We start from the raw sequence: 25,000 nt of genomic DNA, 5'->3' as shown, positions 1-25,000 counted from the left end.
GGGGTCGGGTAGAGACTGGAGGATTGGGAGAGCTCACTGGCCAGAAGGCCTAGCAGAGAAATGAGCCCCAGGTTCAGAGTGAGACACCAACGACCTCTCTCCTCCAATATCACACTAATGGATACACACCCCTTACACACAAGTACATACATGCTTATACATCGCATATATGTACATATATTACACACATCACATACATGGACACACAAAATGAAAAAGAAAGGACAGAACAGATAAGGAATCTTGGGTTTAATAGGATGTTTAACAGGATCCAGTTGTTTAATAGGATCAGACTGAATTATCAGGTCTAGAAATACTTTGGGATGAGAAAACACCTAGAAAGTTCAAGAAAAGTGGTTAATAGAAAAAGACAGGACAATTTCTTCAGAAGTGGCTGGAGGTCATTTTGTGGGAGGATTTGAGTGTTGCTGACAGAGTCCAGTTCTTGGCATAGGTGGTGTTTCTAAGATGACTCATTAGGCCACACACCGCGTTTGTATGGGATTCTGAACCTAGGAGTTAGCTTACAATAAAAAGATCATTTTTAACGTGTAAAAAGAAAAATCTAGTGTAGCCCTGAGCTATGATAAAACACTACCATCGGCACGGGCCTTGGAGCTTGTGAAACTATTGCTGTCTCTACTCTACAGGCTGAGGTTCAGGAGGGTTCCATGTCTTGCATAAGTGGGGGAGGAACTCCAAGTTCTAGACCTGAGCTAGTGATGGCTGCTCTTGGCTGCCAACTTGACTACACCTGGAATGTACTAAAAACCAAGCAGCTGGGCACACCTGTGAGGGATTTTTTTTCTTGATTAAATCATTAGAAATAGGAAGGTCTACTTCTGGTCTGGATCTTTCGAGGTGGGAAGATCCACCATTAATCTGTGCCTCACCTGCGGTCAGCTCTCACCGACAAGTCCATTCTTTCACTGGGAATTAGAGCCTACTTTGTCAGGATTACGGCATGTGCTGAGGACCAGCGGAGACACCCAGCTTCATGGACTGAACACTGTTGGATGTTTGAACCTTCCCTTGGCAGACAGTCGTTGGACTAGCTGGACCACAGCCATTAGGTCATTCTAATACTCTCCCTTTCTATATATAGAGAGATTCATTCTATCCGTCTGTTCCTCTAGAGAACCCTGACTAACACAGGGCTCCTAATCTGGGAATCTCCTCAATCCTTCCCTGATACTAGTAAGCCATGACAGTGTCATGCTAATCATCTCTCCATAATTATCATCATCATCCGTATCACCATCATCACTATCATTACCACAACCATCATCTCCCATCACTCATCACCACCACACCATCCTCTCCATCAGTCTCATCACCATTGTTATCACCATCATCCCCACCATCAGCATCATCACCACAGCCATTACCATCATTAGCATCATCACTATTCCCATCAATCATCACCATCCGTCATCACCACCTCTATTAATCATCTCTGTCACCATCGGCATATCATTATCATCTCGAACAACTGTCATCATCACCTCCCATCAATTATCCCATCATCATCACCTCCCACCAATCACCTCCATCACTACCACCCTCATCAGTCATCACTTGATCAGAATCTGTTACTTTGACATCACTATCATCTCTTTCATCACAATAATTATTACGGCCAACCTCCCAAGAAGAAGAGGACCAATGAGGCTCAAGATGCAGGGCCACCTATACCTTTCCACTTTTCCAGGTGTCCCGGGCAAGGATCTACTCTAACCAGAGTCGGAGTTCTCAAACTTCAAAGGTGTCAAATCTTGTGGGTGCACCTAATGGTGAATCTGGGGAGACCTCCTTTGGGTGAGGAGACACCAGGCACTTGCAGGTAGACAGATGCAGGCAGCCAAGGGCCTGTTGTGATGGGGAGGGTGGCGGCAATGCTGAGGGACCTGCGTGAAGCCTTCATCCCGGTCATGGAGAGCATGCCTCAGTGGAAGATCTACAGCCACCTGTTCTCAGGAGTGATGGTGGCGTTCCCAGCACACCTTGCATTTGCTTATGTGTACCGACATTTCGCTCCATGATTTATCAACTTAATCGGCAGAGTGGGAGAAATATTTATCCCATTGTTTCTTCACGGAGGGCTTTAGTTTTTCAGAAATCACACAAAGATACACCCTATCACTGATACTTCTGTTTAGAACCTCAGCATTGCCCTCGGCCACCAAGGGAACTACAGGCGTAGGCGGAAGAGGGACGGACAAACTCTCAGGACCCGAGACACTGAGCTGGGATACGCTGTGACTGTTAGATGTTTGCTCAAGGGCTTACACAGACTGCGGGGCACTCAATGTTTCCAGTTCCCTTGTCATTAGCTCTGCGGGGCTTTTATGGGATTTCCCTCTGGAAGCACAGCACGCTCCCCTGCTAGGCGACAGCCTTGGGGAGGTTAGGATTTGTAAAGCTTTTGCTTCTCCTTTACACAGACACACACACAACAGCATTGTATCCACAAGGGCATCAGTCACAGCAATGGCAGTTTCCAAAGTCCTTCACCTAGCACCAAGGCTGTGCTGCCATTTGGAAGTGCACTTCTTTCTGTCACTGACAGGACACCAAAGCTCCAAGTGTGATTTGCCATCATGAGACAAAATTAAGACGCCTCTGGCACCCAGTGTTTAAGCCACTGGTATAAAAGACTTCAGTGAACCTTCTCTGCTAGTCCTGAGACTCACATTTCCTCGCAGAGCTGCTTAGGGCAGGGGCTGTCGCTGCCTTTACCAACACAACCACTAGCAGCACCACTACCGTGAGCACAACCACTCACATTTTAATCACTGTTATCACCAGAAAAGCACCGCCGTAGTCACCACCATCCTTCCTATCACCACTATAATCACCATTATGGTCACCATCATCATCATAGTCATCAGCATCAGCATGGGCACCATCACCACCATGGTCACCATCACCACCATGGTCACCATCACTACCATGGTCACCATCACTACCATGGTCACCATCGCCACCATGGTCACCATCACTACCATGGTCACCATCACTACCATGGTCACCATCACCACCATGGGCACCATCACCACCATCTCCATCATGGTCACCATTACAATCACTGTGGTCACCATCACTACCATGGTCACCATCACTACCATGGTCACCATCACCACCATGGGCACCATCACCACCATGGTCACCATCACTACCATGGTCACCATCACCATCATGGTTACCACCACCATCTCCATCATGGTCACCATTACAATCACTGTGGTCACCATCACTACCATGGTCACCACCACCACCATGGGAACCATCACCAGCGTGGTCTCTACTAGCACCACAGTCAACACCATCACCACCATGGTCACCATCACCACCATAGCACCATCATCCCTATGGTAACCATCATTACCATAGTCACCATCACTAGCAACATGATCACCACTACCATACAATCTAGTTCAGATGAACCCAGAATTATTTTCATGAGAATATGATGATCTAGGGTCTGGATCTTCACGTACAACCCAGGCCTTGTCAAAAAAAAAAAAAAAAAAGAAAAGAAAAGAAAAGAAAAAAGTCAACCCAGTGGGAACAACATTTTGGATGAAAGTTCAATGACCCCCCTTGGGTGTCTGATGCATCTGACAAGCAGTCAACAGTGTGACAGGAGATGTTGCTGAAGGCTTTGCCTTGTGTGGCCTCAGATCAAACAATCATTAGGAAAGCTGTCAGTGACACACACAGGCCAGACCTAGGGAATGAGCTGGGCACAGAACAAAGCAGCCTGGGATGGGGAGCATGAGGGAAGCTCAGGCTGAGGCTGGATCTGGGAGGGGACACCCACGAAGGAACTGGGGAAAGGCACCATGTGGGTACCCACTGAGTGCTTCTCTCCCAGGCACAGTTTGGGCCATGTCAGACGCGAAGTCTGAAGGTCCAAGAGGAAGCCTCAAAGAGCCATGCCCAGCTCAGCCCCACTCACTGTCCCTGGCCATTTGTTACCACGACAGAGATAACAAACACAACTCCACGGTCTCTGTGGTCTTCAGCATAGCGCCTAAGAGCTCCTAGGATGTGGAAGAGACATGTGCAAAGACCACGGGGTCTCATGAGAAGAGAAAAGCCAGGTGTCACCGCCGGGCCACCTCCCCATGCTGCCCTGCACACAGTGACGAGCAAGGGTGAAGTGGCAAAAAGAACAGAAGGTAATGCAGAAAGAAAGGGGCTCAATCTCAGTGTTCTCAGCTCTCAGGCGACAGACCTGGAGTCAGAATGAAGTCCTCAGCCAGGACGGGGCTGTCGGAGCTCAGGCACGGATGACATCAGTAAACCATTGGAACAGTGTTAGCCCACCTGTCTTAGTTAGGGTTTCTATTGCTGTGAAGAGACACTATGACCACAGAAACTCTTACAAAAGAAAACATTTAATTAACTGGGGTTGGCTTGTAGTTTCTGAGGTTTCGTCCATTACCATTATGGCAGGAAGTGAGGCAGTGTACAGGCAGAAGCTGGAGAAGGAGCTGAGAGTTCTACGTCTTTTTTTCCCCAATATTTTGAAATGTTATTTATTGATTTTTTTATGTATTAGTGTTCTGCATGTATACCTAAAGTCCAGAAGAGGGCATCAGATCCTATTATAGATGGTTGTGAGGCACCATGTAGATGCTGAGAATTGAACTCAGGACCTCTGGAAGAACAACCAGTGCTCTTAACCATTGAGTCATCTCTCCAGCCCACATTCTATATCTTGATCCACAGGCAACAGGAAGTGAACTGTCCCACTGGGCATGGTTTGAGCATATATGAGACCTCAAAGCCTGTCCCCACAGTGACACACTTCTTCCAACAAGGCCACACCTCTTAATAGTGCCTCTCCCTATGGTCCATGCATTCAAACACATGAGTCTTTGGGGACCACACCTATTCAAACCACAGCTACCTGAGCTTCCAGCCCCAGGCTCAGGAAAAAGAAGGACACAGTTCCTCACAGTCCTCCGGTCAGATCTGTCCCCAGTTCCTGTCTCACCACTGTTGATACTGGCAATAGCCTTATCCCATAATCCTGGACACTCGCAGGGACAGGCTTACCAAGAGGCATGCTTACACGGCACGACCACGACAGGTAATGAGCCCAGCCAGCTCCATCCCTACCCAACTCAGTGCTCTTAGCGCATTCCCATTCCCACCAGCTGGGACCTCTGTTGTTCCATTGTGGCAGTCACTGTTCACAGGAAAGCCAAGCTGAGTGACAGTGTGGCAGAGAAGTGGGGGGATCAAGATGGCTCTACGAGGCCTCTCAGCCCTGCCCAGGCTCCTTGCCAGACCCTCTGCCCCGTTGCCAGTTCTCCGTGCCTGTCCAACTCTGTGCCACTCCAAGTTCATCTGCTAAGGAGGCAGTAGGGTTCACCCCAACTTTACAGATCCAGAAACTGACTAAAAATCTCAGCCTCTTGGTCAAGCAGGAGGACCAACAACCGGGGTGACCATTTGGCACTGACCCTCGCATAAACAGCAATCTGGTTTCCATGCTGGGATCCCCAGGTGCCAGCAGCTCCCTAGCTTCTCATTCAAATATTCAAACCCCCCACCAAACAATAGGTTTGGAAAATCAGGCCAGCATCCTGTCCACAGCCAAGGAAACTCAGCAGCCTATCCACCTCAGCTCTCCCTGTAAAGAACAGACAGTGACAGAGAAGCCAGGAAGGTGGTCAGCACAAGCCTGGCATCCCCATCTCCTAACAGAGGAGGGCATGTCTCACTTATAACCCCACTGAGGTACCCGGCTGAAGTGACACCCATGGTTCATGTCTACCTAGAACCTTGGACTCTGACCTTAACCAGAAACAGGGTCTTGACACCTAGCTCTGTTGAGGTTATTCTAAGACAGAGTGGCTCCCAAACCTATTCTAAGAGGTGCTCCCATAAGAAGAGGAAGGCAATGGCACAACCAAACAAATCTGACCACGAATAGGTAGAAGAGCAACAGGCTGAGGCCGCAGCTCCATCCGTACGTACTAGCTTGCCTGCCATGCACAAATCCCTGGATCACTCAATCCCCAACACAGAATCTGAAGCCAGCCTGGACTAAATGAGACCCTGTCTCAAAAACAAAAACACAAACCAAAAGGAGAGAAATGACAGAGGCCATCAAAGAGGGAACACAGATCGTGAAGATGCAGAGAGAGCCTAGAGCAAAGCGTCCACAGGACAGCGTACACCAGGAACCAAAGATGGGACAGGTGGGAGGATCCTTCCCTGGGGCCTTTGAGAAAACTTGGTTCCATAGGTTACTTCAGACTTCTGGTGTCCAGAGCCATTAGCTAGCTCACTGTTGCTTTAAGTCCCCAAACTGTACTGACACCATGGTCTCAGGACACACACGGCTGAGGGACAGTTGCAGCTCAGAAGACAGTAACTGGATGAGGTCTCTGAGATCTGGACAACCATAGTCCGGCACCCTAACTAGCCCTTCTTCCTATCCTGGAGACCTCTCTGCAGGCTCCATCTATCAGGAACCTCTCTGCTATGACTCCCCACTTGCAGGCGGCTGCCGCGGTAAATCAGAAGTTGCACAGATCTCCACTTCCACGGCCATCTCCAAGTGAATGTGATCATAAGAACGAAGCACAGATAAAAATACTCCAGCCCAGGGATCGCTCAGTGAGCATCAGAAAGTCTACAAGGCAGTACATGTCACTTGCAGGACCCCATCCGAGCATGGGCTGCACACCTTGTAGGCACAGGCCGTCACCCCTCTGTGTGGCAACCCCAGGCTAGAGTCTGGACCTCCAGTAGCAAGTTTATCTTCATTATGGAGTAAACAAACCCTAAAAGAGGCAAACATAGCCTTAGGAAAGCACGGGAGGGGCACACACACACATTCTTCTCTTGAGTCACCAGGGCTGGGGCACGAGGGGGGATAAATTACTACACAAGTCCAGCCACACTGGGATGTAATAAAATGTGTTGCTAAGATACAAGTACCAAGGAAGTTCATTAAAGGCCGCTTTACCTCTGGCTGCCAGCCTCTTCCTCCTTCCAAGGCAGCTTATTTGGTGCCGTCCCTTGTGTTTATAATTAGATCCACAGTACGAGAGACCAAGCTGCCCATTCACGTCCACTCAGCAGAATGCATTAATAAAATAACTTAGGTATGCTGGCCTGGGCCTCAGTGTTGGGGTAGAGCTGGAAGCCTATTTCACTTAAAGAGCCCCACTCACCCAGCTAAACGGCAAACACCCCTGAGGAACCTCAATGGCCCTCTGGTTATGCAATCTCTCTGGTTACGCTGCATTCAGCCATGTTTGCTCATACCAGGACAGCAGAAAAGGTACACCTGGGAAGCCCAGACACATCATGGCCTCCAAACACGTCAGAGTCTGGCAGAGCCTCAGCGGGTCAGCCCTCATGTTCTCTCAGTAGCCACCATGAGATGCTGGCAGGGGACAAGAGGTGAGGAAAGGAAGCCACTTCTAGGCTGTGGCTCAACCCACTGGAGTTATCAAAGGGTTGACTGAGAGGAAGAAGCTAGACCTTGTCTGAGAGAATAAGTGGCTGCCTACCTTAGAGAGGCTCTGGATGAGCAGGGAGTATGAGAGTTGGTACTCAGGTGCGTCCCTTCTGGCCAGGAGTGTTTGGAAGTCTGCTTCCTCTCATGCTGAGGTCTATCCTCCCCATCTGAAGTCTGGGAACTCAGGTTACCACCAGGCCATCAGAGAACAGTGAACGTCTTAGCAAGTCTGAACCCGGAATCTCCACATGAGAGAAGCAGCTGGCTTTAGCCTGAGTCATGGCCTTTTCTCCTTTAGGATGGAGGGGTGACTGAGATCACAAGTACCCCCACAAGCTCGTCCAGCCTTTGTGTGAGTCTCAGATGCTGTTAACCCTGACCCCCATAAAGCTGAGCCCAGCATGCAGGGCCAGGAGCAGATTTAAAGAGGGGAGGGATGCTGTACAGCAGAGGAACACCCAATCCTTCCCAGCTCTCTTGTCTTCTGGCCACACTGACCATCTTCATGCAAGAAAGTGAGTCCTCAGCCCAGAGAGTATGGGGAGAGTCGCCTACCCACCCTACTGCAGCAGGCCCTGGCTCCAACATCACCTTCTTCGTGAGAACCTCTGGTCACCCTACTTAAAGGGCCCACCCACATCATGTACCCCATATTCCTGACTTGGCTAGAGTACTTGCCACCCCCTAATCGCCAAATTTCACTTACTGTGTTTGACCGTCACCCACTTGAGGCTGGCAGTACCACCTGTCCGTGTCCTGTCACCATGCTGACCCAGCACTGTTCTACACAAGCTAAATGTCACAGTGTGTTCAGGAGCCACGGCTACTGCAGCCTTCCCCCACGAGTGTGCCCCTGGACAGCACCCACACTCATAAAGGTTAGGGGCACCCCAGAGAATACACAAAAAGGACTTAAGAACTGTGTCACCCCAGTGTCCTTTCAGTTCCCCGCACTCAACACTCTGGGTCACAGAGTCCCAGTCTCACCTTTAAGAAACCAGATACAGGTGACCCTCGGCACACCTTTCAAAGTTCCCACACCTGCCATCATGCCTGCAGCGACAACAGCCTCGCGCCATGACCACACCAGTGGCTAGCATGTTCCTTTTCTTTCTTAGCCAGCGCAGACTCCTTGTGGGGGGAGAGGGGTCTGCAGTATAAGCAGAACCCTCACCTAGCAGCCTGCCTGCACGCGCATGCCACCCCCAAGCGGCATTATTAAATCCAGGTGTGCAATACTGCACTGATTGCAGGGACGCTGCCTGTCACTTGGTGAGCTACATCTCCCTGTTCTAGCCCAGGACCTCCGGTATGTATTTTAATGACATTCTGAACTTTGTTTACATGTGCGGATTGTCTGTCTACCTGAATGACATGAGATTGCCCCTCCCTTCCTTCCTACTCCCCTATTCCGTCCCGGCCCTATACCTTTCCTGTGGGCAGAAGGCCTCCTGAAGCTTCACAGTGACAGTTTGCTGGGCCCTCTAGGCAAAGCCACCTCAGTCCCCCCACCCCACCATCTCCTAAGACTCTGCTACACCCGGTAAGGGATCAGAGAGAGCAGGCATTATGTCCCCTAATGGAAGAGGTCTCACTTGTTATCTGCTTCCAGCACCTCCATTCTGGGGGCTTAGCCCCTCACATGCTCACTGTAGATCTCTATCTCCCAAGTGCAGACTCCAAATGCAGCAGGAAGTGTGTGGGGCTGGGCGACAAACAGGGACACTGGGGCTAAGGCACAACCTTCACCTACAGTTCTGCAATCTATCTAAGCCGACAGACTTCACATACACAACTCTAGGACGGAACACAGGGGCCCTGCCCATGCTGTTTCCCTCTTACTTGTGAAGGTAGCATGGAAGGCCGCTGCCCCAGGCATCTATGAATCACTTTAGAGCCAGGAGAGCCTCACCTGGGAACCCTTTCTTAGAGATCTTTCTGTCAACGCACAAGGACATCCCACGCTCTGACCTAAATTTCTCTCCAGGCTCAACACACACACCTAAAGTATCGTATACCACCCTGTGCTCCAGCACAGGGTTTAAGAACTGGCAGCCAGGAGCCAACACCCAGAGTGTCTCTACTTCCTAGCTGTGTGATCTCCACGGTCACTCAACACCCCTGGGCTTCAGCCTACTCCTGGTTAAAACCAAAATTACCAGCAGTCCTTGCTCAGAGAGCCTGGAAAGGGGTGAGTGAGGAGGGATCAGACATAGAAGAGGCTCCAAGACACTGGTGTCTAACAGGCAAGGTGTGGATTCCAGCAATGCTGTTTTTTTATTTAAAAAAAAAAAAGTGCTGAAGTCCAGAGCTTGCTGCACCATCTCATTTAACTGCCTGTTGCCTCTTTAAAATTCACTTCCTGAACCACTTCCTCTACTCTTGGCATGACTGGTAGTGAGCTGTTGGTTTCCCACTTTCTTGCCGAGAAATGCAAGTCTCCAAAGCCAGGAACAATGACCAGGACAGAATGGGATTCCAAAGGCAGAGCTGAAGTAGAGTTTGGGTCTGCTCAGTTTGAAAACCGGTGACACTGACCTTTGTTACTGTCCTCTTGAAGACAAGCCAGAGCCTTCTGAGAGGTCTTTCTGTAGGGGAGAGTCACATGGGCCGGCATACACCCTAGGTGGCCTCTGGAGCCCTCCCCACAGATGACCAGAGAGCCTCTGCACATCAAGAGCCTCCGCTGCCAAGGAAGGGACCTCAGAACCAGCAACACCCTTCCAAGCAGAGCACTAGCTCCCACAGACGGTGAAAGAGACAGACTGAGCCCATGATTCTGTTTCCCGAAGAGACAAAGGCATCAGACAGAGAACCTACTCCGTCACAGGGTGAACCTCGTGGCCAGGAGCTCTAATGAGGCATCGAGGGATTGCCAAAGTTATCATCAGCGCCATCTCACTGAAAAAAAAAAAAATCTAGGCCTAATTGAAATCAACTGTAGAGTTCTGACAGCAGGTGCTTTGAGAGGAGAAAATATCAAAGCAAACTCTCTGGGTGAACTGAAAAGGATGCCACCGTCAGCAGTCACCTTCGTCAACTACTCCCAGGGGTGACAAGTGCAGGACACAGGACACCTCCCACAGAAAGGCTAGAGCACACTTACAGCAATCTGTAGAAGACCGGCTGGTGATTCTGGGTTCACTCCGGAGAAACCCAAGTCCAACCAAGAATCTCAGAGTGGTAATGTCACTCACTTGAAGTTTTCCTTGACTTTGGGGTTCGGTGAAACTTTCCCAACCACTGTCTCACTTCCTCCAATGGCCTGGTGAGGGAAGGGTCCCATCCCCGCCCTCATTACAGCAGGCACACAAATGCACAGAGGCAAAATGGCTTAGCCATGGCGCAGGCCCTGGGACCCGAGGATCTGGGAAGAGAGGCAAGGTCCTGAGCATCACGCCATCCCCAGTGATGCAGAACATGTCCCAAAGCAGACAAGGATGCCACAGACGAACAGAAAGGGCAGTTCCATTCTCCAAGCTTGTTATCTGACCCAGGAAAGTTCCCTTTCCTTATCTGTTCAGCAGACGGGGTTGGCCAGCCCTACCTGAGCCAAGGCGTGGAATACCCTGAGAATTAGGTAGGAAGGTCCTCACTGAGAGCTTGAGTGACATCCTCTTTGGGCACAGGCACAGGCAGTACCGCAAGGCCATGTGACTGTATTTGCGGTGTTCCCAGTATCTCTGCCAGGGCAAATTCACCTCCTTGGAGCCGTCCCTCAACCTGAGAGCGCTCACTGCTTCCTCAGCTGCCGAGAACTAAGTGTCTTGAGTCAAAACCTCACTGGGCCTCGAGGAGCAGGTAAACACACCCACCTTCCCAGCTGTGTGAGAATGTTCATCTGCAGAAACCACATAGAAGTGCTCCACATCCCCAGGCCTGGGCAGCAGCCCTTCACACACCAGTGGGATTGATGAACAGGAGTGTTTCCGACAGAGGCCCATAAGGCTCTGCCAACAGTGAGAACCAAGTTCAGAGACAGGACGACTATGTGCTATGTCAGAGAAAGACATTTATCTACATTGTGTGTGTGTGTGTGTGTGTGTATGCTTCTGCCTATATGTATGTACGTATGTATGTATGTATGCATGTGTGTGTGTGTCTGTGAGCATATACCCTACAGAACACAACAGCTGAGCATGCCCCCAGGACTCACACTGATAGGGCCCCTAAGACAGGATGGGCAATTAAGAGGAAATGACTTTTAAAGTATTCAGATCTGTTCTTCTACCTTCCCAACAAGCACAAGCTGCTTTCATAGCAAAAACTTCTTGTAGAATTCTTAGTGAGCATGGCTTTGTGCACCTTTGGTTTCAGCACCTGTGGATGTGGTGGGGTGGGAAAGTATTGAGAGCTTGAGGTCAGCCAGGGCTATATAGTTAGATCTATAAAGATCCCCTTTATCCCTGAAATGCTACTTCAAAGCATGAGAATGGCAATTATTTCCCTGATCACAAAAATGCTTGGGGTTAGAGAGCTGGCTCAGCAATGAGGAGTGTTTGCTTCTCTTTCTGAGGACCTGGGTTCATGGAGACACCCAAGTTCCCTGTAACTCCAGCTTCAGAGGATCCAATGTCCTCTTTTGGCCTTAATAGGCACCTGCACACCTCTCTCTCTCTCTCTCTCTCTCTCTCTCTCTCTCAGACACACACACACACACACACACACACACACACACACGGGAGTGGGTAGAGAGGCAGAGGCACAAAAACTGGCTCAGAGTACTTCCTGCTCTTCCAAAGGACCTGGGCTCCGATTTCAGTGGCCATGCTGGGCAGCTCACAATCACCTGCAACTCCCCTCCTCTCTGGGTTTAACTGCCAGGAAGCCTATTAGCATCCCTACCTCCTACTTGCAAGTTTTACTCAGGACGCCAGCTCCACCTTGTCACAGCTGAGTTCAGAGGGCACAGGCACCCTCCTCCAGGTTGCCTGTCTTCAGACTCATGGCATGACCTTACAGCACCTTCCAGAAGTTCCTCGAAACTCAGCTGTCCACACCCACTCTGTCAGGGAGTTCGCCGCACTCTTCTCTAGGACCCCTCATTTCTGTGATGTACTCTTAAAATCTACTGTTCACCCCTGGAACCATCAGATCATCACTGCTAATCCCTATGTCCTCCCTACCCTGAGGACAAATATAGCGGAGTGCTTCTTCCCCATGGAGCTTACAGCCTAACAAGGCGAAGACAGTGGACACCCAGTCCTCCCCAAAGGCGGGGATGTGCTTGGGGTATAGGGAAGTTACTATGGAGCAACCAAAATGTCCTGTGCCAAGTTCAGAGAGCTGGAGGAGGTGGACGACCCCTGGCAGAGAATGAACAGTAGGGGGCACCCTAGGGTTCCATTAAGAAGCAAAAGCAGCCCAATGAAGGGTGTGAGGCACAGCTCACAGCTCAAGTTATGTAAGTCACTATGATAAAGAAGACAGCAGGAGGGGCTGGAGAGATGCCTGCTAAAAGGTAGGGCACACTCATGCCCATCAACAAGTGAACGGATAAGCAAACGTGCAGCACCCACTCACAGGTTATTCCAATATCAGGGGAAGAAGGAAGCAAAACAGCTTCCAACACGAGAAGGAGCAGGGGAAAGGAGCCAAGCCCAATAGCACACAAAGCAGGCATAGTTACAGCTGCGTTCATACGAAGATCCAAAACAGGCAACTTTCAGGAGGAAAGCAGGTGAGAAGTGAGTGGCACTGGGCCAGGGAGAAGGCGGTGCCTAGCATCCGGATGATGAAAATGCTCTCAGTCGGATGCTAGCAATGGCATGGGGCCTGCGATGTAGGAAAAACATCCAACTCCCTGTGGGTGACTAGGAGATGGGAACTGTGTCTCCACAACACAGAGTGGAAAGGGCTTCTGAAGCCTTCCAGAAGAGGACAGCACTGAGCAGGGTAGCAGAGAGCGGAGGAAAGCCGTCCAATGGAGGGCTCCGGTGGAGATGGGTCCGAGCATACACAGGGCCTGCTGCCCAGTCCCATGCACTTGCCTGCATATGAAACATGAGGCCTTTCTCACTGGTGCCTTCCCTTTAACGTATAACTATACTGTTTTAAAACAGATCGGCATTCTTGCTTGGGAAGAAGACCGTTGTTGACCTTTCTAGAGTGAAAAGCTCAGAAAACAAAACAGCCTTTGAGTCCACGGACTCGGGGTGGGTGCTCTCAGAACAAACCAGCACATACTCAGGTGTCAGGCTCTCTGATGTCTGCCCTAGAGAGTGAATCATGCTGAAGACATGATTCAGGACCTGTGAGCTCCTGATACATAATCCCTTTCAAGAAGACAGATTTTTATTGCCACACTTGAGGACAGCCCCTTGGAATCTGAGACCATAAAATCGATAGATCAGACGGTGCCCCAGACTCCAAGTTCACCTCCAGGACCTCTCTGGCCAGACCGCAGCTCCATGGCAATTCAGACAGAGCCCCTCCTAACTCTTCTCATGGTGGACTGCAGGACGACAAAGAACTCCAAAGGAGGGGAAGAGACCCCATATTTATGACATGCCTGATATTTAGACAAAGTGTTTCTTGTGCTTGACAATGAAGATTAAATGTTACTGCATCTCAGCACCTGCCGCAAATCCTCAGAGTGGAACCACTGGGAAAGTTAATAGAGGCTTCACACAGCAGGTCTTGAGTCCGTCCTCCTCCAAACCCAAGACCCACATGGCAGGTTGTTTATTGGGGTCACCCCCTCCCTTCTTCTGGAAGGGGGTATGTATTCCCCTTGCAAAAACACAAGGAACATAGTAGGTACTTGTACTTAACCCAAGACCCCCAGTGATGGGAAGAAAACTACACAAAATTTCTCACCCTCCTTTGACCAAGCCACTTCAAGAAGTCCTTTTAATATGCGTCTATTACTCAAAGTAAATGAAAGGCGAAAACAGAACATCCCATGCCAAGGGCACTCTTGGGGAACTGCAGGTGAGGCACTGTCGGACATTACCCTACTGCTACTGTATGTCTAATGGAGGAAGGTAACCTACCAATCCCTTCCTCTTAGTATATAGTTCATCACCTGAGAACTTTTAATCGAAACGTAAGCTTTTTATTTCATATTCCAACATATTCCACAGGAAAAAAATCTCTGGAGGTGGAAAAGCTAACACTTTCCCCCAAGTAACTCTACAAAGAGATTGTACTTTGAATTCTCACTGAATTAAAATATGCATTATACTACACCTGACTTACAAAATAATTCCACCCTCACTCCTGTACTGCAGCTTCTACTGGGCAAGTTTTGTGGCGTCCAAACCCAGCGGGCTCACAACTCTGACCTTGTAAATCCACCTGCCCCCAGCCAAACTGTCAATCACCACTAAAGTCCCCGAGGGGACAGCAGAGAACGTTAAAGCCACCAGCTCAGCGCAGAGGTGAACTCAGAGCCCGCCGCAGCCAGCATGGGAGAGACAGGCAACTCTATTAGCATGCTGCACCCGGCCTCGGGCCCCCTCCTCTCCCTCTTTTATGAGCCCTTGTTATATAAAGGCCACAAAGAGAAACAGAAAAGCAGACTTGCGGTCACAAACACAAGTTCCGATGGTCGGGCCAAACCCTGGCTGCCTACCAGATGTTATTTTTAGGCGTCTAAACGAGAAACATTTTTAAAAGGCCAGAGAACAAAAGTTTTCTGGCTTCCTTTCTTTCTTTTAAAGCACTCACACAAAAAAGATGGAGGCACTGTTCGCTTGCAGGCAATACTCCCGAATTCAAATTTAAAGGCAAAGACGTCCTGGGGGTAGAAGGATTGGTTCCCTCTCCCAGCGGCAAGCTCTATCTTCAAACAGGATTTTCAAAGATTTCCTTTGTAGCCTTATCTAAATTCCAGCATTCAGGATAATAAATAGCTACTCATTTACTATCATAAAAATTTAAACAGCCCCTGAAATAGTTGCCACAATACAGAGGAAACGATCGCGGGGAATCTCGAAAAGACCCACTTCAGATAGTGAAACTACAGCCTCGAAGCGCCCACATAAAGAGACATTGTTGCGAAGAGAGTCGCCTAGCACTGGCTTTCCCTTTTAAATCTTCTACTCCGAGCCCAAGACTCCACAACTTCATGTTTTACACAGGCTATCACACTGTTCCGGGTTTGTTGTTAAGATTTTTTTTTTCAAGTATGTGGTTTGATTCTACACAGTGATTAAACATCTTTGTGCTCTGCAAAGAAGGGTCTTCTAACCCCTCCCCCTCCAAAAAATGGCATCGAAGCAATCAAAATGGTAATGCCGGGCCTGGGTCCCCTCCCCCCGCGAACTCCCCGACTTCGCAGGGGCCGCGCACAGGCCCCCCTCCGGCGGGAATGGAAGCTTCCACTCGCGGACGGGGGCGCGCAGCCGAGGGGTGCAGGGGCCGGCTCCGACAGAAAGGGGCAAATGCCTGACTCCCCGGCCTACAGGTCCAGCAAGGCGCCCCCTCCCACCACTTTGCAACTTTAAAGACTCGGCTTGGAGCACAGGCCTGCGAGTCAATCCATATTCCCGGGGGACTTAGAGAGGCCGGCCGCTGGGGAGGGGGGACCCTCACGGGCTGGGGGAAGGGAGCCGGCCGGGCGAGGGTCCCCGGGCTGCCCTTGTCCGGGGCGGGCAGCGGCATTCCGAAGGAAGCGAGAGCAATGCCAGGGTGCTGGCGGCGGGAGGGAGGAGGGAGGGGCGCGCCCCCGGCTGCTGCATCGGAGACCCGTGTGCACCATTGGCTGTACCGCTCAAAGTTCTCGGCCGGCGGCGCGCAGGGGGCGGGGGCGCGCGCGGAGGGGGAGGGGCGCGGGGGCGCGCGGCCGGCCGGGCTCCGGCGGCGGCATCTGTTCGTGGTGCTGAAACCTGGAGCGCTGAGCTCAGCGCAACTAACTCACAATGGACAACTTTTCCTTGCCGAGGGGGCGGCGGGCGCACACCCCCATGGCTGGAGCTCCTGACGGGTCTCCATATCCCCTTTTAGGCATAGACACCCAAGTTGGGGCAGAACTGGGGGGGGTCCTGGGGGCGCCTTTCTTTTGTTCCCCGGGAGCTGGCCTCAGGTTCCGAGAATAAAAAGTGAGGCCGGCGGGATGGCATGGCAGGGAGGGGGCCGGCCAGGAGAGGGATCACAGGACCAGGCCGGCGGTGCCACGCGGAAATGGCTTCTAAGGAGTTTGAGGTGAAGGCCCAAATTGTCGTCCCCTTTCGTCCCCCTCCCGCCGCAGCAGGAATCGGGGGATGCCAAGGCAGGGGAATGTCCACGTTCCCAAAACATGTCCACCGCTCAAGATGGACGCCGGGCAGCCGGCGCCTCGGAGGTACGGCGCGGATCTTTGGGCGGCCTCCGGAGCCTCACGCTCCCCTCAGCCGCCACCAACCAGCTCTTTTTATCAAGAAAGGGAGGGCAGCAACTTTGAGGAATGCAGCCAGACCCCCACGGGAGTCGGTGTGTGCAACGCCCCCACGGGCACTTTTTAGGGTGCTGCCAAAGTGCCCGGCGACCCTCCCTGGGCCCCGGTCCTCGGTGGAGGTCAGGCCCCCTCCTTACTTGTTTGTCGCTGAGCGCTGCGATCCGTGGCTGCCTTTCGTGGAGCTGCTTCTTGAGGTCGCCGTTCTACGGAGACACAGAGGAGTGGGCTCAGCCTGGCCGCCCGGGGTTGAGGGGGGTGGCAGGTGAGCCCCGATCCTCGCGCCCTCACCACCCAATGCCAGGCGGGCCAGGCCAGCCGCAGCGCGCCCCAAGTTTCTGGGGCCGCGTCCCGCACACGGACGACCGTGCAATGTCGTGCGGAGCCGCTTACCTGTGGCTGCCGCCTCATTGGGGCAGCTCCCGGGGCGGGGCGGGGGCCGAGGCCACCCGGCGGCGCGCCCCGAGCCGTGCAAGTTTGCAGGCCGGGGTGCGGGTGCGAGTGAGTGTGAGAGTGTGTGCCGGGGGAGGGGGGACGAACAAAGAGCCAAGTAAACACGGCGAGTCCGTGTCGAGCAAAGCTCATAAATATTCAAGTCGCGTCCTAATCTCCCCAACACACACACACATACACGCGCACGCCGCAATACCGTTAGGGCACCGGCCGCCACGGCGCCACTCGCCAGAGTCACAATCGCCAAAACTACTTTTGCCTAACAGTCGGTGCCGGGTTGGGCCCGGCTCAGGAGGTTGGGAGCGGGCCTGTCCATGCACCCTGTTCCCAAGAGAGCGCTAGGAGGGTCCCCTTTCTCGGTGCCCGAGTTGTGCAAACCGGGCGGCGACAGTGAAGACGCCGGGCTGGGGTCCCACGCGTCCTGGACCTACAAACAGTGCAGGATCGCCCAGAAGCTACGGGGACAAGGAGATCCAAGGGACATGGCCCCGGGACATGCTCCAGGAGGGGGCCTGCTCCCAAGCACCCCTGTGACCAAGAGTTAGATACAGAACTCTGGTCCCTCCAGCCTCTACTTCTCAGGTCACAACTCCTCTCCGACCCAGGTCCCCGGACCACCTACCTGGTGGCGCGCGAGTTCCACCGCGAGCGCCTCGGACCGGCTTTGCAGCTCCATCGCCACAACTTGGGCAGCACTTTGCGCTCACTTTGGCCCGAGCTCGCGGGAAGTTGTGCTGCTCAGCGGGGACCAGACCGGGAGAGCTCGGATCCGACGTCCAGGCACTGGGGGACACTAGTCCCCCCACTGCAGCGCCGACAGGAAAGGGGGCTGACGAGGGGAAAGAAAGGCGAGCTTGCGTCCAACTCTTCCGGCTGCCGCTAAGTTGCGCCGGCTGCCCGGGCTGCCTGCGCCTCCCGGCGCATGGCTCCCCGGCGCCGGGAGCCCCGCGCAGCCCCCCAGCGCGCGCCCTGCCGCCGCCCGCTCCAGCTGACCGCTGGTAGGGACTATATTTCCTCCGGCGCGCGCGCCTGGATCTCGCTGGGGCCGCGGCAAAGTTGTGCCTCGGCACGATGCTAATTCGGCAGTGCCCGGATGGAGCGGGCCGGGGCGGCAGGGGGCGGTGCCGGGAACCCGCCGCCCGGCCGGCCCCGCCCCGTCCGCGCGTGCGCACTGCGTGCGACCCGGCGACCAAGCCCCGGGAACAAAAGTGGCGGCTGAGTGGAGCGCAAAGTCGCGGCTGTCAAAGCGGGGCGCCCGAGATATCTCCTCGGTTTGCAGCCAAGAGCCGGGAGAACCGGGAATACTCTCGCGGTCCCACTCCGGGGGCGACACTTCCCGCCGCAAGCTGAGATGCCACCGAACTGCTTCTCGCACCTCCTTCCTCCTCCACTTCCCCTCCTCGCCTCGCTCTCCGGTTTCATTGAAATCACCCCCCGCCCCCCGTCCTCTCCCGCCTGCGCGCCCAGCGCTGCGACTCAAGATACTAAATTAGTCCTGTCGCTAGTGTCCCCGCACTTGATGGCCGCCGTGGTGTTTAAACACTATGAAAACTGATCTCTTGGCTATCCCTTTAATGATTTTTTTACACTCACAATTAAACTCTCAACAGATGTCACTAGACTTTTTTTTTCAGACAGTTGTTAAAATCGTAAACACGCTGGGTCAGTGTGACATAAGACGGTCATAACTACGCTGAGGAGATGGTGTTTCAGAACTCCCAGTTCCAGAGCTGGGGTCAACGTCTCGAAGTGGAGATTACGGCGGTGGAGTTTCCTGTCCTCATCAATTACTGTCGGGGGAGGGCGGGGGGCTTTGTGCCCTGCTGGGCGCTAGCACGCTAGCACGTTGCAAAGAGGCAGGGAGAAAGGGGGGCCTCCGTGTCAGAGTAAATGTGAATTGATGGCGACTCATAACTGACTCTTTCCATGGGTCACCAGGAAGGAGGGAAAAAAGGGAGGGAGAAACAAACAAACCAAAAAAAAAAAAAAAACAGGCTCACACAGTCAGAAATGCCCCTTCAGTGGGTGCCAACACTCTACACATTCCCTTTACCCCTCAGCAGCAGAAATCAGTTCCTCTCTCTCTCTCTCTCTCTCTCTCTCTCTCTCTCTCTCTCTCTCACACACACACACACACACACACACACACACACCAGAACACCAGTGTTGTTAGGGCTATATGCAGCGTGGGTCACAGATGACTAAGATGAGATCAGACTAGTTCCTCCCATTTCTGGGTTAGCCCCAGTTCAAGACAATGTCTCCCACTGCAGAAAGGAGCTGTATTAGCGCCTTTTATGTTGCTGCAATGAAACACCGTGCCAAAGGCCATTTCTAGAGCTGTGTACGTGTCAGGGCTTACTTTTCCAGAGGGATAAGAGTCCATCATGGCAGAGGAGAGGTGACAGAAACAGAAGCTAAGGGCTTACCTCTCCAACCACAAGCAGGAAACAAGAGAATGACCGGGGAATGTCCAGTTGAAACCGTCTGCCCCTGGTGATATTTCTTCCTCCAGTAGGGCCACACTTCTAAACCTACCCAAATAGCACCACCAACTTGGGATCATGTATTCAAACACCTGAGCTTATAGGGGACATTAGTACTCAAACCACCACAGGAGCTGTGCCGGATCCGGAACCAAGGTCCACGTCAAGACTGTGGAAGGGACAGTTGTCTGTAGATGAGCTACTATATACCCTGGCGTGCGACTCTGGTCGCCAGTGGTCATCCAAAGACTTGAACAGCACAACCTCTGCACACAACCTTTCAGGCTTCTAGCATCTGAAACATGCACTGAACATTCACCGAGCTGAGCCTAGAGCCCCTAACAGCAGTTCCAGACCCTGCTCCCCTCCCAGACCCACCCTGTCTCAAGGTCCCCTATCGCATGTACTCCTAGTCTTCCTGTGTATAGCAGGCAATGCATCTGGTTGCCATCTCTAGTTCCTGGTCCAGAGCTTCTATGATTCTTGACCTTTCCTGAGAAGAGTAAATGAATTCTGTCGTTCATTAGGATCCCCCTTAGTCTCAGCATAGCCTCGGGATCAGGCCAGGAACCAAGGCAGGAGTCCAGTCAAGTTCTGGAGCTGGCTCACAGTGGCTGCCCAGCTCTGCTTAGGGCATGAGGAAGGTACTACAGAGATCATGAGGGCTGGGACAAGGCAAAGGAGAAGCTGAGGACAGAGACAAGGAGTAGCTATCACACTGTGCTAGCCCAGGCTAGCCAGGCTTTCTCACCACACCACACTCAGTAGCTTGTCGTACTTTTACAAGCACGATAAACTCCAGTCCCAGCCACAATATTGCAAAGGATGTAATTCCTTTATTTTTGCAGCAGAATAAAACTCCATTGGGCATAACTACCACATTTCTTCATCCCTCCATGGCTAATTTTAAGACTTGGGTGGGCAGGTATTTCTGTACTAGTTGACTTGTATTTCTTCAAGTAAATAATTGGGAGTGGTACCCTGGGTTGCCCGGTTCTTCTGTTCTTGAAGAACTTCCATGCTGGTTTCCACACGAAAATGACACAATGTTAGGACGCAGGATTCAGAAACCAGAGACTCTGCTTCCGTGTCCCCAAGGATTTCTGGGAACTCTCCAGTGGCTAATGGCCCTTTCCAGTCAGCTGCCCAACAATATCTCAGAAGAGTGGATCTGTGGGGAGACACTGCAGGCCTGGCCTGTGCTACCATGTGGGGTGAGCGCCCGTGGCTGATGGGACCCCTGATGGTGACCCTGATGGTGACCCAACCACACAGCTGAGAGGGGATCTTCTGTGATGTCACAAAATATCTCTCTCTCCCTCTTCTCTTCTTTGTTCCCATCTTCCTTTTCATCTTTGTCATCGTCTTTGTGTATGGGGGGGGGGGGGACAGTTCCCGCTGGCGTGGAACTTGCTATGCAACAGAGGGTAATCTCAAATTCCTTCTGAGTGTTTGTCCTCATGCAGTGGTTCTCAGCCTTCCTAGTGCTGTGGCCCTTTGACACAGTTCCTCATGTTGTGGTGATCCCCTTGCTCCAACCATGAAATTATTTCCGTTACTACTTCATAACTATAATGTCGCTACTGCTGTGAATTGTTAGACAAATATTTGTGCTTTCCCATGCCTTAGGTGTCTCCCGTGAAAGGAGTCGAGAGCCACAGGTTGAGGTCACTGGACTGGAGGAATGTCCCACCTTGCCTGGTTCATGCGGTACTGGGGATTGAACCCAGGGCTTTGTGCTAGACAAGCCCTCCACCAACTGAGCTGTCTCCCTGCAGAGTCCTCTCCTGGTGCACGCATTCTATTATCTAAGACTCACGGTTTTGGATGGGCAGATTAGACGTGTAATTTCATGCTTAAATAAAAGCCAGCTTTTGTGCATTGCTGACTATGGCAGAGCTTGGCTCAGCCCCATCCTTTGAGCCATGTGGAGTTGATGTGTCATCCTGACACTGTAGAGTGACCACGGAGATGGAGCTTGACCTCTGTGTCACGTTGTTGAAACCTCATTTCCTGTGACAGCATAAGGACAAGGGAACTGAGGGTCAGAGATGGTAATGAGGGCCTCACCCTGCAGTGGCAGGCTGGTGGCAGAACAAATACGCAAGCTGTGACTGCTGTCTCTGCCATGCCCTGATGCTGTGTGGAAGAGCATGAGAGGTGGCTCTGAGGAACCCACCAGAGCCTGCCACCGACACTTCCTGCTCCTAGCGGGTGTCAGCATGAGGGGGCACAGGCAGAGAGATGAAGACCAGAACCGGGGAGGTGGTGGCTAAGTATGGGACTAAGATCTGGAGAGGGCATTTAAGGAAAGTAGTGGCAAGGACTTGGTAGAGTATGTTATGTGGTGGAAGGCTTGTCACAGACCTAGAGATGAGAATGCTCTACCCCTTTTACAGATGGAGCAACCAAGGCCACCCAGCCATGTGTTGGGCTGTATAGACCTGAATCCAGATTAGATACCAAAGCACAGGCTCTTTGAATTCAAGTGGTTCCTGAGCAAATGAAAGTAACCCTCGGGGTTGGGGGGCAGCAGGAGGGAGCAGGAGCTGCTTTCCCAGACCCAGCACGGGGTGGGCGGGAGGGAGTGACAGCAGGTCAGAGGCCAGGGGAGCCTGGCTGGTATAGGAATTTGGGGGATTTCTGATGTGAGGTGTGGCTATTACTACCTCACACAAACATCCTTCTCTCAAAGATGGCTGGCTTCTCAGTTTCTTTGGAGCAGAGAAAGCCCCAGGGGGAGAGGCCTCCATACCTCTGAATAACTGATCACCTTCAGAAACTGCAGCTGGGATTGGAAATCTGGCAGGCGCTGGAGGTTCCTTGCTTCTTTTCAGGAGTCTGGGTTTCCTCCTGGGTTCAAAAAAACAAAACAAAACAAAACAAAAAAACCAGTGTAGGCTGAGGAGATGAAGGGAGAAAATGGTTAAGGAGCACGAGTGAGGTACAGCCTTCCCGCCCCAGGGTCCCGCAGTAAGAGCCATGAAGCAGAAAAAACCCACCCCGCGCCACCTGAGGATGCTCTGTCCCTGGGGTTTTATTATTAGCAGACCACCCTAATTAGTCCTTTCACACGTACGTCATCATAGATCCCAAATCAGCTGCTCAGCTCGCTTTGGGAATGAGTCAATGTGTGGCATGGAGACGTGGGCCGCCCTTTAAAAGGAAAGGGACGTTAGCGGGAACACGTTGAGTCCCCACCCTCTCCCATCTTTGCACCTTGAAGCTGGCAGAGCAGGAAGAGTGGAGCCCGTTTGGGTTTTCCTTCCCACACTTCCCACTTTAAAAAAGCATGTGTGTGTGTGTGTGTGTGTGTGTGTGTGTGTGTGCGTGCGCATATGTGTGTGTTCACATGCATGCACAGCGTGTTTGTGGATATCAGAAGACAACTTTGGGGAGTCTGTCCTCTACTTTTACCTAGTGGGTCCCAGGACAGTCTTGACAGGCTTGACCGTTACCACCCATGGAGCCATCTTGACAGCCCTTAGTGACATTTTAACTTCTGGCCAATAGTAAACCTGACCCTGGGCCCCTTTTGCAGAGGAACAGTGAGATGCCTGCTCTCTGGTCCAGCCCTGAGCTGATTAGCAGTTCACCCTTCATGGAGTCATCCACAATGGTCCTGGGGAAACCACTGGGAAAGCCAGGAGGCAGACTAGCTTTTGTTCCAGCATCATCCCTTAGGTCTCCCCGTGTCTTCTGGAGTAGCCCTATCCACAGTCTGATGAGGACAGACAGTCGTCAGCCTTCATCTGACAGGACACTATTCAGGGATAAAGAGGGACAGAGTGACACCAGCTGGCCTTCCTCTCCATCATGTAATGAGCATTACACTCACCTAGAGGACAGAGAACACCATCGCCATTCTGCATCTAGAGAAACTGAGGCTTGGGGTAGATGGGTCACCTCTTGTCACTTGGCTGGTGAGTTTCAGCAAGGATTTAGCCTCGGTGATGTTGGCTTGAACTGGGACACTGCTGTTTCAATTGACAATGGGAGACCAGGACCACTGAACACACGGAAAATGCAGGGCACAGCAAACTTTGTTACTGTACTGGCTGGGTTTATGTCAACTTGACACAAGTTCCAGTCATCAGAGAAGAAGGAGCCTCAGCTGAGGAGATGCCTCCATGAGATCTCAATTAGTGCTTAACTGGGGAACACCCAGCCCACTGTGAGTGGTGCCATCCCTGGATTAGTTGTCTCGATTCTATAAGAAAGCGGGTTGAGCTAGCCAGGGGAAGCAAGCCAGTAAGTAGCACTTCACCACAGTCTCTGCATCAGCTCCTGCCTCCAGGTTCCAGCTCTGCTTGAGTTCCTGTTCTGACTTCCTCCAATGATGGGCTATGATCTGGAAGTGTAAACCAAATAAACCCCTTTCCTCCCCAGCTTGCTTTCTGGTAGTGGTGTTTCACTGAAACACTAAAACCCTAACTAAGATAGTGGGGTGGAAAAAGTGTGCCGTTAGGCTGTGATAGAGTATGACTGGACGTGGGGGAACACGGGGGCTTAGTTTGTGTTTAAGCCAGATGTAAATACTGAGCTACCATAGAGTGAAAGTCTAGGGAGGAGGTGACCCTAGCTAGGAGGTAACCCCAAACTAAGAGGCGACTCCAGTAGAGGTGACCCCAGAAAGTACCCAAAGAGTATGGGAAGCATGCGGAGAAGACAGAAAGGGTTTGCTGCTATATTTTGTAGACCGTGAAGGGTCATGTCCCTATGCAGGGCAGGCAGAAAGGGCAGTGGAGTTTGTGACCAGCCTTCCTTTGTGCTATCTTGCCTCCTTTCCTGCACCGAGTTCTGAGTCCACTCAAAAGTGACGGTCTGTCAAGCATGCTGGTGTGTAGCTGAAACTCCAGCTTCAGCAGGCTAAATTAGGAAGGTTCCTACAAGTTCAAGGCCAGCCTGGGCTGCATCTCAAGACTCTGTCTCAAAGCAAAAAGCAGAAATGAAGTCACACACCCTCAGCAAGCTTCAGCGCATCGCTTGATTCTGAAATAAAGTCATTCAGATGAATAAGTTCCAGCCAGTTCTTCCCAGGTCAGGTGGTCCCATAGGACAGAGAGACATAGGGAGAGCATTGCATGATAGCAGCTGTGGGGAAAGCCAAGGACCGGAGCAAGGTCGGAAGCTGAGAGAGAGGCCTGGTTCAAGCCCCAAACATTTCACATGGAGCACAGCTCTGCCTGCACACCC

At 52.0% G+C, this 25,000-nt stretch overlaps 1 protein-coding gene across 2 annotated transcripts in view; it reads right to left on the bottom strand.

Moving 5' to 3' along the window:
* Positions 1–18,362, bottom strand: part of Phf21b (PHD finger protein 21B) — a 67,213-nt gene extending 48,851 nt beyond the window's left edge. Inside the window, exons 1-2 of one of the 2 annotated variants that reach the window (XM_041672271.1) lie at positions 17,941–18,362; positions 17,006–17,071 (exon numbers count right to left, since the gene is read on the bottom strand). In XM_041672271.1, the coding sequence (XP_041528205.1) occupies positions 17,006–17,071; positions 17,941–17,994 (120 nt within the window). In that variant the 5' untranslated portion in view covers positions 17,995–18,362. Of the gene's footprint in view, positions 1–17,005; positions 17,072–17,258; positions 17,297–17,940 lie in introns of those variants that run through there. The other variant, XM_041672272.1, reaches the window with a different exon arrangement.
* Positions 18,363–25,000: the final 6,638 nt, after the last annotated feature.

The sequence above is a fragment of the Microtus oregoni genome, unplaced genomic scaffold, assembly GCF_018167655.1.
Source record: "Microtus oregoni isolate MIOR12 unplaced genomic scaffold, Mior012 000022F_ref0000154, whole genome shotgun sequence".
Classification (NCBI taxonomy): domain Eukaryota; kingdom Metazoa; phylum Chordata; class Mammalia; order Rodentia; family Cricetidae; genus Microtus; species Microtus oregoni.
This window is presented reverse-complemented; position numbering and strand designations above follow the sequence as displayed.